The 17,531-nt window shown below is 34.8% G+C and overlaps 5 protein-coding genes across 5 annotated transcripts; 3 read left to right on the top strand and 2 right to left on the bottom strand.

The window, feature by feature from the left end:
* Positions 1 to 3,072: 3,072 nt before the first annotated feature.
* On the top strand, positions 3,073 to 4,911 carry RNJ42_02313 (uncharacterized protein; the record flags this gene model as incomplete). The annotated part of the gene is made up of 1 exon (XM_071052478.1): positions 3,073 to 4,911. One exon carries the CDS (start codon positions 3,073 to 3,075, stop codon positions 4,909 to 4,911), a length of 1,839 nt encoding a protein of 612 aa, XP_070906325.1.
* A 3,116-nt stretch (positions 4,912 to 8,027) lies between these two features.
* Positions 8,028 to 9,920, top strand: RNJ42_02312 (uncharacterized protein; the record flags this gene model as incomplete). The annotated part of the gene is made up of 1 exon (XM_071052477.1): positions 8,028 to 9,920. One exon carries the CDS (start codon positions 8,028 to 8,030, stop codon positions 9,918 to 9,920), a length of 1,893 nt encoding a protein of 630 aa, XP_070906324.1.
* Positions 9,921 to 10,678: 758 nt separating this feature from the next.
* MSH4 (MutS family protein MSH4) lies at positions 10,679 to 13,354 on the top strand (the record flags this gene model as incomplete). Its single annotated transcript, XM_071052476.1, has 1 exon — positions 10,679 to 13,354. The coding sequence occupies one exon, from the start codon at positions 10,679 to 10,681 to the stop codon at positions 13,352 to 13,354; it is 2,676 nt and encodes an 891-aa protein (XP_070906323.1).
* Positions 13,355 to 13,464: 110 nt separating this feature from the next.
* On the bottom strand, positions 13,465 to 15,936 carry VTC2 (vacuolar transporter chaperone; the record flags this gene model as incomplete). The annotated part of the gene is made up of 1 exon (XM_071052475.1): positions 13,465 to 15,936. One exon carries the CDS (start codon positions 15,934 to 15,936, stop codon positions 13,465 to 13,467), a length of 2,472 nt encoding a protein of 823 aa, XP_070906322.1.
* Positions 15,937 to 16,654: 718 nt separating this feature from the next.
* On the bottom strand, positions 16,655 to 17,302 carry SEC4 (Rab family GTPase SEC4; the record flags this gene model as incomplete). The annotated part of the gene is made up of 1 exon (XM_071052474.1): positions 16,655 to 17,302. The coding sequence occupies one exon, from the start codon at positions 17,300 to 17,302 to the stop codon at positions 16,655 to 16,657; it is 648 nt and encodes a 215-aa protein (XP_070906321.1).
* Positions 17,303 to 17,531: the final 229 nt, after the last annotated feature.

The following is a 17,531-nucleotide window of genomic DNA, read 5'->3' as shown; positions in this document are numbered from 1 at the left end:
TGAGCCATTTCTCCTTAAAATACAGCATTGCAGAAAAAAAGGACAGATGATCTAGAAAAATGTTAACAAGTACATATTAAATTCCATCTTTTAGTTTGAATATTCACAAAACATGAGTGACATATTCATTAAAATTCCAGTCATATTATTCTTCTCTCTTCAAACACTCTGTAATTTTAAGCCTTCAAATATAACAGGAAATATAATGACTGCTGAGTACATATTGCTCCAGAAAGGGTTAATTTTTAAACGAAAAATTAAACTGAAAAGGCAAGTATTAGGAACACTTATCAAGATTGAGATAAAATAAAGAATATGCGTCTAAAATCAATATTTCCTGATCTTTAATTTTTCCAGCAAAAAATTCTACCAGCTATTCATAACACATTCTAACTAAATTGTCCTGCACTTTTAAATAAAGTTGCTGGTTTAATGGCTAGAGTTTACTCTAAATTAAAAGATGTAGTTAATTTTTTATTTGTATGGCATAGTGCTAAAAATCATGTATTGTTTCCACAAAATCAGTCAATATTATTACCAAGTCCACTATTGGGAATAATATAACAGAGATATTGAATTTTTACTATGAAGTTAATATGAAACCACCTCAAGTATATCCTGACAAAATTTTTTATCCTAATTGTTGTACAATATTTCTGATATATGTGATGATGACGATACTCTTACCATGAAAGAACGAATTTATTGGTGCAGAGCTTTTCTGTTACTTGAAAAAAGATACCTCCGGAAATAACCATGAAACTTTATTTCCATTTCTATAATCAACCCTTTCAAGAGATTGTAAAAAGTAATTTGTAAATGTATCCAGTAATAATACTTCGGAAAAGGAGGGACATTATCTCAATTAACTATGGATATACAAAATTTATACTGATATCATAAAAATCATAAAAGCTTACATCAGCTGATTGTTAAAGCCCACATTCTGTATCCGCTAAAGAGTAGTTCTATATATTGAAAGAAGATAACTATATCGTTTCTCAGCGAATAAAAATATTTGTTACATTTCTGCAATAAGGGTATTTTGGTTGAATTAGCTATTGTCCAGAACGTTGATATATAAAATTTCACCCTTATATGGGAGGCAAATATATTCACAACAATTTTTAAGCCTACTAGAGCTCCAAAATTTTGCACAATATAATACGTTTTCCGTACAAACTTAATATTTATGATCCTCTAGTAGGGCCCTCTCTCAGGAAAAAGGGTAATTAAGACTATAACTACAAAGTAAACTGTGCTGCATAAAAATACACAATCACTGCCAATCAAAGAGAGAGAGTTATAAGTATTATAGCACAAATGAAACATTGTTTGGCTCACATCGAACCATTTTCATAATTATCACACGACCTGGGTCAGCTGTATAAAATCATTGCAGACCTCACAATGTTAAATGGGCTGATATCCTTGAAGAATAGGGAACATTTTGTTTCCTCAGATGCAGCCTACCTCTGCTTTACCGTTAGCGGGATTAATGTGCATTAGTGTACCTTATCAATATTACTGTGAACTACGCAAATCAATAGTGGTCTCATTTTTTCGGTTAACTTTCCGCAGGAGCGCTGATCCTCGAGAAATGTTAACGACTTTTCTTGTTTTTGATCGTGCCTTTTTAATGTAAAAAGAAAAGAGCCATATTTAACGAAGAAAAGCAGGTAGGAACTCAATTTGCTATAGTTATTGAAAAGTATGGAAGAGGCAGTAATTATTATCATATCATTACTTCTTCGAGAGACATTATAGTATCTTTTGTTATGTACAATAGTAGCCTTCTTCTTGTAGCGGAGAAATACCTATTTAGTGTATGATCTATTTTTTTTGAACTAAAAAAAGAAATTAAAGACTTTCGTCTCTGTTTTCATAGGTTAGTAAATCTTTAAGGCATGATACAAATAATAACTAAGCGATCTTTTTTTTTTTTTTTTTAACCAATGTTAACCATCCCCCCCACTTTAATTATTTCCGATATTTTTGCAACTCTTTGAAGATTCAATAGTAGAAAACTTTATCCGGTTAAAGTACGGATCTAACAATGAGACATACCTTTTCATAATTAATCTTTGTCCATTCCACCCACTCACCCTAATTATCATATCTCTTAAGGGTCATCACAAAAACAGCCCTCTTTCAAACTAGGAAGGGCCTCTGCATAAGCTAAAAGCAGGTTATTTTTAGATTATTCTTTTTATCTTGAAGTTCCAGCTACGTCGAAATAACGATATCTCGAACTAGAGAGATTTACCTAGTGGTGAATAGTTTGGAGTGAAACAAAAAATGTCGAGATGCAGAAATAATAATGCAGTTAGTGTTTTTTTTTGACGTAATTCCATACATTCCAAATAAGCAATTACGTATACTTTTTAAGGGATGAAACCCTGACTTCAGTTTCTCTGTAAAGAATATATGATATTCAAACAGTCTCACTAAGCCCGCAGCTGTGGTTAGTAGATTTTGATAATATGATACCACATCTGTAAGATAGTGGCATCCCCCCCAATATACTTTTGATACGTTCTTTATCGAATAGAGACAAATAGTGGACCCCTACTTACATTAGAGTATCCATTCTAGACTACCTTTACAAACCTTCTCTTATGAAACTTGCATTAGAATTCAATGGTATTACAGAACTATCCCTTTAAAAGCAATTCTATAACAATTTACATGTGTATTGTAAGACCATGACAACTTTTCTTATACTTGATCATTTAACTAACATTATCAAAATTTGTCAAGTAAGCGCAATAATCCTGGAAATTAAAATGTCAATAAAGTCTTCTTGAGATTATTAGATAACGGATTTATGAAAAAAGGAAAGTTTACCTATATACAGGAACCTACTATCAAGAATAAATTACAAAAGCATTGCGGCATTTATTTCACTTATATTAATTTAAATTGAACATATAATAGAAACCAATATGTATCATAAAAAATAAGAACTATATTAAGACTATAGTTTTTTATAATTGAAAATAAAAATATTCCTTTCGCAAATTTCAATTAATCTTTTAAGTTATATCCAATTAAATAAAATCATCGGTTCAAATGAGAAAAAATCAACTCATCGCATCTGCTTTATTAGCCTTTCAGGCTGCCCATCAGGTTGGCGCCCAAGTCTTACCCAATACATTTCCATTAGGTTGTTCAGCTGACAGATTTGCTCACAAATCTGGTTTGGTTATGGAGTTATGGGAGTATGACTACGCTACTCCATACGAATTATGTCCAGATGGTCAAACTCTATGCCCAATTGATGGTAAGTATGAGACTTGTTGGAGTTTGGATTACTTGGACGTCAATTTCCCACGTACTGGTTACCAAAAAAACAACATGATTGCTAAGGTTCAAGGCGTTCAAGGTACTTTGGACTTTAGTTTCATCCCAGACAGAAGCTGTCTACAACAGAAGGGTACTTTGCCACAAGGTTACAACTACCCAGATGAATTCACTTTAACTAACTTCACAATGATCTTATATGGTTACTTCAAACCAAAGACTACTGGGGAACATAGTTTTTCTTTTAAGGGTGATGATTTGGTTTTCATTAACTTTGGTGCAGACAATGCTTTCGATTGTTGCAAACACGAAATTACTGCTAACGATTTTGGTAACTACCAAGCTTTCTCTGTTTGGCCGGATAATCAGAATACCAGAAGTAACTTGACTGTATACTTAAATGAAGATATCTATTATCCAATTAGACTCTTCTTTAACAACAGAGACAATGTTGCCTCACTCGACATTTCTCTAACTACTGATCAGGAATCTACTGTAATCAAGGACTTTACTGATTACTTTTATTGGATTGACGATGCTGCTGGCGGATGTCCTGCTGAAATCGTCTACACTACAACTTGCAAGAGTGGTATTGATTACACTTCTACTATCAGCACGGAATTTGATACAGTTAAAACTGATCCTGCTGCCTTACCAGTTACAAAGACCACCTACATTGTTGAAGTACCTTGTCCAACACAATCTCACATTGATTGTGGAGATGGCTTTTACGATCCTATTGCTAGCACATGTGCTACACCAGTAATCTCAACTTCTTCCTCTACTCCAGCTTCATCTTCCATACCATCTTCCTCCGCTACCCCATCTGTTTCAACAAAAACATCTTCGACTATTACACCATCACCATCTGTTAATCCAAACGAATGTACTGACAAGACCGTGAACCAAAAGGAAGGCCTTTCATTGGAACTATGGGAATACCACTACCTAAACCCATTAGTTCCATGTGAGGATGGTATTGGACTTGATGGTCAAAAAGGTTACTGTCCACAAAACGGCCCATTAGTTAATGATCAATGTTGGAAAATGGACTACTGGGAAGATCCAAACTTTAGAACGACCGGTTATAAGACTCAAGGTGGGATGTTCGGTAAGGCTGACGGAGTTACTGGTATTCTTGATGTCAAGTTCGTTCCAAAATATGAATGTGTCCCAGAAGAATCGACATTACCATCCAACTTCAATTACGATGATAAGTTTACAATGACTAACTTCACCATGGTTCTTTTCGGTTACTTTAAACCTAAATCCTCAGGTAGCCATACATTCTTAGCTACTAGTGATGATTTACTATCCATTAACTTTGGTAATGCAACTGAGTTAGAATGTTGTATGCCTCCAGTAACCGACGAAACTGTAGGTGATCAACAATTCCAGTTTGTCTGGCCTATCAACCAAGGTCAAACCCAGCTTCAATTGGATCTAGACTCAGACAAGTACTATCCAATTAGAATCTTCTATACTAACAGGGACAAGATTGCCGGTCTAGAATTTTCCTTTATTGGTCCTGATGGATCAACTACAAATGATTTTACCGGTTATCTATACCAGTTCACCACCCCAGAAGGTTGCACATTTAGTAATTAAATGTCTAAATTAAAGGGTAACAAAAACAAACTATATGGCTAATTGATTATTTTTTTTTTCTGTTATCAAAAAACGCTTATGATAACATTTTTATTTTTTAATCAATGAGATACCACAACATGGCCAAAAAGATCTTAATCAAATTACATTTTTTCTTCACCATTCATGAAAAAACTGTGAATAATTTACCTACGCAAAAATTCTTCTCGACAACATTGTATATATCTAGAAGTATGACATATTAGTTCTTATCAAATTTATTCAAAATATTATTTATTTTTTTTCTCAATAAATATATTTCTCAATTTCTATTCGATGTATTTAGCGACGATTATTCTACAGAACGGAACATCATGATCAGCTAGTTCGTTTGTTAATACTGAAGAGAATCGGTGTAAGGAATAATTAATGCCTAAAACGTTTAGCTAGTAAGTAACTCACCTTTTTGATAAATCATCTGGAGCAAGAATAATTGATGAAAATTAATCTTCCTAATTAAGACGCCGTTTCATACACTAAACTTTCAACTCGCAGCTGAGTCAAACACCGTGAAAAGGCTCCAATATTAGACTTATTAAAGTATTATATCAGTTACTACAAACAAGAAACCTACCTGACTCTGGGCAATCATGTATCAATAAAAGTTTTATTCACATGAGCATTGTGCTTCGATAGTCAGTCGATAGCTAATTTTCAAATTATAATAAATAAAAAACCTTACCGAGTCATTTTATTCAAAGTTAGTAATTAATACCTAATATTATGAAAGGGGAACATCAATGAATAGAAAAGAAAGGCAAAAAAACCAGGTGAAACACACGTAGTCACGTTAACTTGATATATCTAACCAGGTTCTGGATGACTTCGAGGTAAAAAGTTCCAATACTTAGAAATCTAAGCAAAAATGGACATAGAAAAAAAATAACATCATACAGTCTTAGTAAAGGAAATTAAGAGCCTATTGAAGCATTATCATTTTTTTAATACCAGCAACAATACCTCTTTTTCAATTGAATTTTTATTAGTCTCGTTTTTCATGGTCATATTGAATAAAACAGAACTAAAGATAAAAATAGAACGAATAGAAGGTGATGATCCGGTGACACACGGTTAACCTACTATTGGCTAGAACAACACTTTCTTTTATCTTACGGCGCTAAAAATAATACATACCAAGATAGGTAATATTTCTTACGAGATCTCTCCACTGTCCATATCTTTTAATCAAGATAAAAGATTTGCACCGTGTGATCAACCTTACAACTATTCCATTTCAGATCGCCCTCCTAGGCGTCGAATATCAATAATTACGTAAATCATTTATGGAGCCACTTATTATTCAAATCGTACGAGTATTTGATCTTCTTCTACACTGCCCGAACAATTTTTGAAACGTATAACTCCTTTCTACAGTAAAACTAGCGTAGCAAATATATAAAAGAAAAGAGAGCACTCTCAATCTTAAGAATGTTGGACCACAGAAACACCCGCACTATCAAGATATCATTAGTAAATACTTCCTGCAGGGTCTCTTCTCTGCGTAGCATTTACTGGCGAAAAATATAGACCCTAAGCGGTTCAGCGAAACAGAAGAAGCCCCTCAGAGAAGAAAAAGAAACAAGTTCGCTTACGCAACTTTAATTTGATTTTATATTTGCAGAGGAACTGCGCACAAAGGTGGAGATCCTATTAATAAAACTGTACAGTGTTAGTACTGTGAACTTAGTACTAAGAAGAGCGCGGAGATAACGCTAACGAAGGTCCCACTAATTTTAATGGAAAGATATAGACTTCGAGGGACTTTTATTGACAAGAGCATATTACGTTTTTCGAAGACTTGCATCTATTTTTAGCACTCGGGGTTGATATTGATCGAGATAGGCAAAACTGATAATACTATCTGCTTATGCACATTAACAAATTTAGGAGAACAATATACTTTTCATTTTGATCTCCAATACTGAACAAATACATACAGTTGAATGTTTGTTAAAATTGAAAAGGAACAAAACAAAACAAAAAAATAAAAATCTATGATAAGTGATATAAACCTGGGGACCACTGCCTACTTTTAGTGCCTTTTTTAAAATTTTGTATTTCTTATGACCAAATAGGAACACTTATGCAAGTTTCTTTGGATAATGATGTAAACTGTGAAAATCAAGTACAATAATTTTCTTCTATTCATAGTTGCATAAATAACAACTATAATCACTGCAGAAACTCTTGTATTCACCTAATATTCCCATACACATTGATTTGATAATGAAGAAATACCATCCATATCCTGCACATAATAATGTTAAAAAAAAATTTTTTTGTAGCTCGACTCCTTTTCTTGTGAAAGCAGCTCTGTTGATATCTTTCTTTTTCTTAGTTGAGATGCCTTAACATTTACTTACAGTTTCTAACTCAATAAAACATCTGAAGGTACTTTTGATCTGAATTGGTTTCAGTTTTCGGTGAGGGATCAGCTGTCCGGATAGTAAGACTCATATATATGACAGCACCTCATCTGAAACAATAAAATATCGATAGTATACTTTAAAGCCAATTTTGGTAATAAAAATAACTAATATTCCTAGGAGTAATATCTACCTTATCGCTTTAAAGCTCTTATAACCCAAAACTGATGGATAGAACGGATATGAAATAACAACCTAATCAAGGCAATGTTAGTACATTCGCAAAAAGGGTCCAGATAGGTTTTGGTATGCCAGAAATTAAGCTCAATTATTGCTTCTAAGGAATGTTGCAACCAAAAAAATAAAAAAATTAATTAAGAAAATTAGAAATTATTCCATGGATACAATTTTAGTTTGTTACGCCTTGTTTTAGTAGAGATGTTGAATAAGCATAGATGATAAAAAACAATTTTTTATTGGACAATTACTAAAAGGTTATTATGTTCTACTGGCAGAATGATCGAGAATCCTTTGACATTGTAGTGTATTGGAGGCAAATTTAAATGAAAAAGAATGGAACAATATTGGAAAATAAAAACTATAAAATGTGACCTTTATTCCTTTCTATAATTATAGTATCTCTTTTTGGGTTATATAATATATTTTAAACCCAGAAATTCGAAACAATATCTAGCTCGTCAACCACTACTGATGAAAGCTTTCTATACTATTTTAGGTGCCACATTAGGTACGTCTATTGTAAGTGCGCTTGGTCAATTTGAAGACTCGAGTATTCCTAATCCTTTCCCATTGGGTTGCTCAGCTTCTACAACTACCCATAAGGATGGTTTGAAAATGGAGCTATATAAATATGATTATTTGAATCCTTTGGTACCATGTGAATCAGGAACAGGACTAAATGGCCAACCAGGCTATTGTCCTGAATTCGGTCCATATGTCGATGATCAATGTTGGAAGAATGATTACCTAGATCCAAATTATCCTCGTACGGGATATAAAGCTAATGAGATGTTTGGTTCGGCTGAAGGAGTAACCGGTATTTTGGATTTCAAATATATTCCGAAATACGGTTGTTTACCAGCTGCTGGTACCTTGCCATCCAATTATAACTACCCTGACAGTTTCACTTTCACAAACTTTTCTATGATTCTTTATGGTTATTTCAAACCTAAAGTGTCAGGCGTTCACACCTTCCACATTGCTGCTGATGATTTAATATTCGTTAATTTCGGCGCGGGAAATGCATTCGATTGTTGCAAACATGATTTGACCGAAGAAGATTTTGGTAATTATCAATTCTACTCCATCTGGCCTTTGAATAACCAGAAAACTTACCTGACCGTCACCTTGGATGAAAACGTTTACTATCCTATCAGATTCTTTTTTAACAATAGAGACAATGTGGCATCATTGAATGTGACTTTGACTACTCCAACTGAGACTACAAACGATTTTACAGGTTATTTCTACTGGTTAGATGATACCTCACCAGGCTGTCCTGCTACTGTTAGCTATTCTACTACATGTTCCAGTGGTATTGATTTCACGTCTACAATCAGCACAGTGGTTACCACTGTTAATCAGCCTCCAGCCGCACTCCCAATCACAAAGACAGTATACATTGTTGAAGTTCCATGTCCAACTGATACCGCTGGTGAATGTATCGACGGATTCTTCGATCCACTAAATAATAAATGCATACCATATCCACCAACAGCATCCTCCTCCTCTCAACTTCCTTCCTCCTCCTCTCACATTCCATCCTCCTCTCACATTCCATCCTCCTCTTCTCACATTCCATCCTCCTCTTCTCAAATTCCATCCTCCTCCTCCCAGATTCCATCTTCATCCTCTCACATTCCATCCTCCTCTTCTCAAATTCCATCCTCCTCCTCCCAGATTCCATCTTCATCCTCTCACATTCCATCCTCCTCCTCCCAGATTCCATCCTCCTCCTCACATATCCCATCATCTGTGTTTATTCCTCCAACCAATATCACCATTAATTCAACTTCTTCTATTATATCATCATCATCATCTGTCTCATCATCATTTTCCAGTAGTAGTATCTTCAGAAACACTACAATCAGTTCGAGCCTTCCACTGATAACAAGTAGCATAGAGACACCTTCCACAGAAGTTCCTACGGTGCATTCTAGCCCAGTAGAATTTACCAATACCAGTTCTAACAACTACATTAGTTCAACACCAGCAACCAAGAATAGCGTATCGACGCCTAAAACTAATGTTGTCAACAGTAAACAAACTTCTACACCAAGCACTGCAAGCAAACAAATTCCAACCTCTAGCACTGCAAACAACAAGCCCTCATCTAGCACAGCCAGTAACAATGTTTCCGTAAAACCAAACATACCTAACAACAACAATAAGTCTCAAACGACTACTGCACCACCAACGGTTTCTCAACAAGTAGGTACTTCCTTCATTAATAAGGTTAGCAGTACTTCAGGTAGCCCTTCAATTTCAACCCACCCACAAACTTTCTTAGGTGAGAGTTACAAGATTAAGTCCTATTTGATTGAAACAATCATAGGTGTAGTATTATTGTTGAGTGTGTTCTAAGTTCCAAATTCGTAAAAAATAATTCAACATTAGCTAAAGATAACCTACTACAAAACTAGCGTGTATATTGATCGCTATAATGATCCAATTGAAATATTCCATTCTAACTTCGTTCTTTTAACAATAAATTTTCTAATCCTTTATGTTTACCTTTACCTAATACCCCATTTTTACATTTCTTATTGTGTTCAACTTTTAGTTCGTTATTTAAATTAGTCCCTAAGAGGTCCTAATTCGAAGCCTTTTACTATAATTATTATTGTAATCATATAAGTTTATAATAGCAAACTATATTGGGAATATTTCCTTAGGATTGCAACATAGATATAATAGTTCAAACTAATATTACAATGCAATGTCATCATAACTGATAGACTTACAAACAAAAACTATTTTTTTGTTATTAGCTAATGAAGAGATCACACTAGTTTATCTTCTATTACCGTATAGGGATCAATACGCTACAGTTTAGGTTTCATCATGAAAGCAGAACATGCATTAACTAACAACCTTCAAAAAAGTACAATAATACTAATCGAAGTATCGATTAACAACCTGTGAATTCGAAGAATATTTAATTTTAGTATTCACGTGACCAATTCGTTCATTTAGACTTTGTGCGGCGTCACTAGTCCATTGGAAGATAGATATTATAACTAAAGTTAAAGTAACAACCATTTAGGGATTTCAAGTACAGACCTTCTGATAAATACTGTTAAATGAAATCAACTTACATTTAGCAAAAGTAAATATTGCCGATGTCTGACAGTAACCTTTCAAGTTTTTTATCAGCAAAAGTATTCAATTCGCTATCCGCGGCTAATTCCCTAAACGATGATCGAACTTCTATAGAACATAGTCAGGAAGCAGGCTCTTTTCGCGTTGATAAAAGTAGTTTTAGGTCAAAAGCGCTTAAAATATCAAAACAAAACTCTAAAAGACTCGGTAGCAAGTCTATAACAATTGGAAATAAGAAATTTGCAGATACCAAGTCTACCCGCTATGATACTCTGACAAGTCGTACGGGCGTAAGTAAGGGTAATAGATCCATTGTATCATACTCAGAAGTAGTGCTAATGTCCATCTATGAAAAGGGAAAGGATATAAATGGTAGGATAGGCTTATGCACAGTAAATTATTCTACTGGAGAATTGATCCTTACCGAGTACTCAGATTCACAGTTCTTTATTCGAACTATCAATAAAATTAACTTACTTGATCCATCTGATATAATTTTACCGAGTTCTTCAGTCTCTCCTGTATTGTCAAGATTAGCTAGTATTTTGAAAATTAATGTTAATGAACATGTGAGAATTCATATAGGCCCTCCAAAATCATATAATAAAATTGCCGCATATGAATTTTTAACAACTCACAGTATTTCTAATTCGACAAAGCTAAGAACTTTACAAGAAAATCTATCGGGAAAACCGTTTGCATTACTCGCTCTATCAGTGGTAGCTGATTTGCTGGATAATAATAGTACTCTAAAAACACTATTTGGAAAAAAAACAAAACAGGATGCATTCGATTATAATCAGAAATTTAGAACTAGATATGAACCAGTAGAAAACATTCTATTGATTAATCCTCGTACAATAAAAAGCTTGGAATTGGTGGAAACTAATTCAGAAAACAATAACATAACCTTACTGAGCTTCTTAGACAAAACCTGTACAAAAATGGGATATCGCCATCTCATGAACTCTATCCTACAACCTTTTAGTGATGGAGAACCTATCAAAAATAGGTTTAACGCTGTTCGGGAGTTGATGAATTTAGATATCATTGAATCATTAAGAAGAGAGCTGAAAAAACTACCAGATTTAGAGCTGTATTTTTCAAAGTTATTAGCTGTGGATAAAATCACAATCAAACCAGTACAAAAAATAAACTTTATTTTAATTCTCAAAGACACGTTTAAAACACTGAATGAAATTAAATCTCAAATTCTGAATATGAATTTTACCACAGATATATTGCTCGAAATTTCAAACGTATTCAAGGGATTTGATTTAGTCACTTTAAGTAAGATTATCGACAATTACTTAGAAAATGACAGTTATTGGGCTACAAATAATTTAGAATTGCAAAATCAAAGAATATATTCCATAAGAAAAGGCCAGAATGGGCTTTTGGATACCCTGAGAAAAATATACACTAATATTGTGGATGAAACGATAGAATATATCGATAATTTCTCTAGTGATTACAGTATCAATGCAGAAATGGTATTCCAAAATGATGTAGGGTTTTTCATAAAGGTAACTGAGAAGTCATTTGATGTAATTGAAGCTAACAAAATTAAGGTGATAAACAAAGTAAATAAAAGAGGAGCCATTGAGTTCACAACCATAGAGTTGACAAACAGTAACATTAGACTAATTTTAATTATCAGGCAGATCGAGATGATATCTGAAAAATTGATGTCAGATCTTATATTTGAGATTACCAAAAGTATAGAGCAACTTTTCTTACTAACTGAATCCTGTTCCACTTTGGATTTGCTTTGCTGCTTTGCAGTTAATTCACAAGAACATAAATACTGTATTCCGGAAATATCAGATAAATTATTGATCTTAAATTCTAGACATCCAGTTCTAGAAGTGTCAATCCCAAGTTTTGTATCCAACGATATTAGTAGTACATCCGATACTTCAAGAGTTCAAATTATCACAGGAACAAATATGACTGGTAAGTCTGTATATTTGAAACAGATAATACTGTTATGCATAATGTCACAAATGGGATGTCCAATTCCTGCAGATTCCGCATGTATTCCGATATACAAATTCATGCACGCTAGATTATGCTCAGAAACTTCTGAATTTACCTCATCATCTTTTACTAATGAAATGAATGAAATCAGTTACATAACTGACAGTTTAGAGAAGGATTCGCTACTCATAATAGATGAACTAGGAAGGGGCACTAGCATTTGTGACGGCTTCTCTATATCACTCTCGATAATTGACTTTTTATCATCCTATAATTCTACTGTGTTTATCTCCACCCATTTAAACATGATTCCAAAGATACTAAAAATCAAACCATTTATTAGGCATATCGAAATGAACTACCATTTGAGTAAAGAAAAAAAAATTATTCGAGAATTCAAAGTCGTTACAGCCAAAAATATAGCGGACAACAGAAAATTAGGAATTTTGTCCGTACAGGACTATTTTGATCCAGAGTTGATACATTCTGCTCTAATGCTCAGTGAAAAAATTGAAAAAAATAGTCAATATAATAATCTCATATTAAACAATAAGGAAAACACCGACGATATTATTAGCAAAGTTCAGGAAATCAAAAAAGTTTTCAACATGGTCACTATGCTTAAAGAAATAGCTAAATCAGAAGATAGCCTAAGTATCGGTTCACTTTTGAAATTACAGCAAGATTTTTTAAAGGGTTTGATAGGAGAATGGTAAATAATTACACCTCTTCAAATACACTGATTACAATGATAAGATTAGTAAATAGTAAAGAATATGAAGTTTGCAATATTAAATTATGAAAGGCAAAAATATTATATACCTATTTAACCAGAGCCAACAATTTTATAAAAAAATTGGAAAATGGCCTCCAAGTGAGGATGTATTATTTCCTGAGAAGAAGTTGATAATTCCTCGTGTTTTTTTGCCGTAGCCCTAAACACAGCAACGAAATTAATTATCAAACTAAAAAATAAGAATAAAGCCAAGGCTTGAGGACCCAATGGAGCATCCAAGAACTCTCCACTTCTTTCCCTAATGATCCTTAGCCTCTTCCTGTAGGAATAGTACGACCAAAGTGCACAAAATACGGTTGCGATAAAATACATATTACCCAACGTTCTAGCCAAATTTGGAAACTCAGCTCTTCTAACAGAATTTGATATAGAGAAAGTCAAAACGCTTAGCAATACAGTAACGCTTAACCACCTGATAAAAGTACGCTCGTTCGCTAACCACACCTTTGCTTCGACCTTTACAGGGCCTGCGTTTTTCAAATAACTGAGAGGTTTTTTAACACCTTGTGGCAATTCCACTTCTTCTTCCTCAGAATCGAACCCAGTTAGCTTGGAAGATCTACCAGCACCTAAAATTTCCATAAATGTCAACTTCGATCTCGAAGTCTTTGTTTTCTTCTTCTTCTTCTTATTTCTCTTGGCTTTATTAGTATTATCAACCTCTTCATCTGATGATTCATGATCCTCTATGTCAGCGACTCTTTGCGCTCCTGGTGATTGTGTAGGTTGTTGTTCTAAAACGTTCGAATTTGGTCTCGAGATTTTCGAGAGTCTTCTCATACCGTCTAATTTATGCTGGATCTCTTTCTGTTTGGTAATTTTTTTCTGCTCATCTTCATAAGCCTGTTTTGGATCCTTTCTAATATCAGAATCCAACTCAGGTAACCAGAATGGTAGAATATCTAGCTTTTCCTCTTCAGCGAATAGCGCTGCAACACCTTGAATATATAGAGAAAATTTAGGAACTTCCTTGACCAAATGAGAATTGGTTAGTTCGTTAATCCATCCTCCATGTTTCTTAGGCAACTTAATACCAGAGATGTCGACACTTGAACCTGTTTCTACAGTTTTGGATGGATTTTTAACTTTTATCTCCATAACAGAATATGGAAATTTTGAATATTCTCCAGCCCTCAAAAATTTCATTGGATTAGACACACTACTGTCAATATCGTTTCTATGCCAGTTATGTGGGTCACGAATAGGCCTTGTCTTATCGAACGAGTCCTCTCTTATGTACATGATATTCGAATCAATTGTTACTCTAATCCTGTCATCACCAGGAATTTGGAATGCAGTTCTAGTATATGTGGTTCTTACCACTGGCTGTAAATGTTCTTCATTGATAAATTCCTGCATTTCATTGAAGTTTTTCTCGACTCTTTGCCTTTCGGTTTCAGGCGTTCTGCTTTCTTCGAGTTTTTTCAATACGTTCTTTTTATAGGTGTTATCATTATCAAAGATAAACCCACTAATAAATTTAGGTTTCATCAATAATCTTATCTCTTCAAAGTCCGAATCACCTGTTTCCTTATTTTCAATAAACATTCTCTTTTCCAGGAAAACATCAGGCTTGTCGGCAAACTTACCGGTCCACCGAAACCTCAATGTAGGACAGCGGTTCCGTTTCAAGAGTTTATTGTTATACAGGTCAAAGTGCTCATTATCAAAATAGATTGTGGTTATCACTGGGTCATAGAAGTTTTCGTGAGTCGTGCCTTCTTCATCAGTATGACTACCGGAGTCTGAAGACTGCACGTGCTCATCAGCATTCAGGACATCTGACTCGAATCTGTCTACCAAATCATCAGTCTCTGTTGGAGCAGATGCGTAGACCAATACTGGCAAGTGTCTAAGGATTCTAGTCTTAACCTCCATCAGATTGTCATTGTGGATCCAAAACTTGAAGCTCTTAAACGACATGTTGATTTCATCATTCTCAGCGACACTGGACAATTTAGGCACGCTGGCCAAAGAGGTAGAGACAGTATTAAAGTTTGATCTCAGAACATTATATAGAAAAGAGATCCTATATAGTATAGGAGAGTACTCTTCCGAATGAAATGGCAGTTCCTTCAACCTCACTTCAAGCATAGAACGCACGGACGGGTATTGCGGATGCAATTTATCATGCTTCTTAACAATCTTCATGAACCCAGTGTAGTTCAAGCGCATGAAGTTATCCAACTCCGTAGCCTCACTTAAACTCTCCTCTAAGGTCCTCTGGAACTGTTCCGTATCTAGATCCTTCAACCCATCCTCAACACTCGTCTCTTTCTCCAGTACGCCCAATCGATCCATGATCCCCTCATATTTACTAGACTGGAATGTGTACACCTTCTTCAATTCCCCTTCTAGAGCCTCACAGAACCTTGACTCATCATTCTCAGTCCACTCACCATCCCCTTCCTCCTTCAACAACTTCTTAAGACCATCATAGTCAATATACGACCCCTTCCAAGGAGGATAAACCTCACTAGCCAACTTCACTCCAAACAGCATAATACTAAGAGATCCTATTAGACTTCTTTGTTATGATTAGTCAACCATAATTCAATGATCCATAAATAGACTAAAAATACTTAAACTCTTATAAAAGTTTAGTCTCACACACTCTCTCTCCCAACCCAGCAAAGGGCCCTTAATGAGAAGGGCCCTCGTGGGGGGAATCCATAATGTTAGACGAACACACCTGACATCATACTCAACGGAACAAAACACTATTAACGAATACAACGTGATCACTAATATCGTACTAAGATCATGTGATAGTACGTGAATAAACATACAAAACGTGAATCACTCGTGGAAGAATATATTGATTCTTTAGAGATGTATAGCTACTTAAGCATCATTAGTCAGTTACTCTACTAAAGTAAATTCTCAAGTATACTATGGTGGGAAACCATTTCACCTTTCATTGTTTATAATACGGTAAGCAAACTGTGTTTGTATTTGAGTTGTGCGTTATTAGATAGCTTAACGTTAGTCTTTGAAAGAGCCAAAAAAAAAAAAGAAAGATAATTCATCATAGGGATATACAAGTAGTATTTAAAAATTTAGGTAAAATTGAATTAATTTTTAGTCATTCTTCTTTTCATTTTGTTACATGTAAGTGGGGTTGTGTTATGGTAATTTGCAAAATATATATTTTATCAACGTTGATAAACCAATTAAGAGTTGTCTCTTTATTTTATTTTATTTTATTTTATGTTATTTTTTAACAACAATTTGATTTGGAGGCGTTACCATTACTTGCGTTGATACTTATGTTACCGTCCTTACCACCATTTGGACCTGTCATCTTATTACTATCGATCTTTTCCTGGATCAGTCTAGCCAAGGTGAAGAAGATCTCGTTAACATTATCGTCGTTCTTGGCACTAGACTCTATGAAGGGCAGCCCGAGCTCTTTGGCGAGAGCCTCACCTTGCTCTGTGGTAACTACCCTCGTGTCCATATCGCTCTTGTTACCAACGAGCAACAGTTGGGCCTCGTCGTTCGCATGCTCGTTAACGGTCTTGAACCACTGCTTGATGTTCGCAAAAGTCCGCTCGTCAGTTACATCATACACCAGAATGATACCCATAGCACCACGGTAGTACGCAGTGGTTATGGTCCTGAATCTTTCCTGGCCCGCGGTGTCCCACAGCTGCAGCTTCACTTTCTTACCGTTGATATCCACAGTTTTTATCTTGAAATCAATACCAATCGTGGTGATAAACGAAGGGTTGAACTTGTCCTCCACAAAACGCACCAACAGACACGACTTACCAACACCAGAGTCCCCAATCAGCAGAATCTTCATTATAGAGTCATAGCTCTTCCCGTTCCCTGACGATCCCGACACCGTTCTTAGCGCAGACATTCCTGTATATGATTAATTGCTTCCTGCTATCTGCCAACCGCCAATCTATGCTTTATGACTACGCTGGTACCAACTACTATCAATACTATTAATACAATATTGCTTTAATAAAATAGCCCACTATTGAACCCCTCCTTCATTTCCAAAAAAAATTTAAAAAAAAAAAAATCGGCGGGGCCCAGCCATTCATGTCACATTTATTTCCGTGAAACATGATATTAATTATATT

The sequence above is a fragment of the Nakaseomyces bracarensis genome (genome assembly GCF_045282275.1).
Source record: "Nakaseomyces bracarensis strain CBM3 chromosome Unknown Scaff9_0, whole genome shotgun sequence".
NCBI classification, from domain to species: Eukaryota; Fungi; Ascomycota; class Saccharomycetes; order Saccharomycetales; family Saccharomycetaceae; genus Nakaseomyces; species Nakaseomyces bracarensis.
Note: the sequence above shows the minus strand (reverse complement) of the source record. Positions and strands in the feature narration are given on the sequence as shown.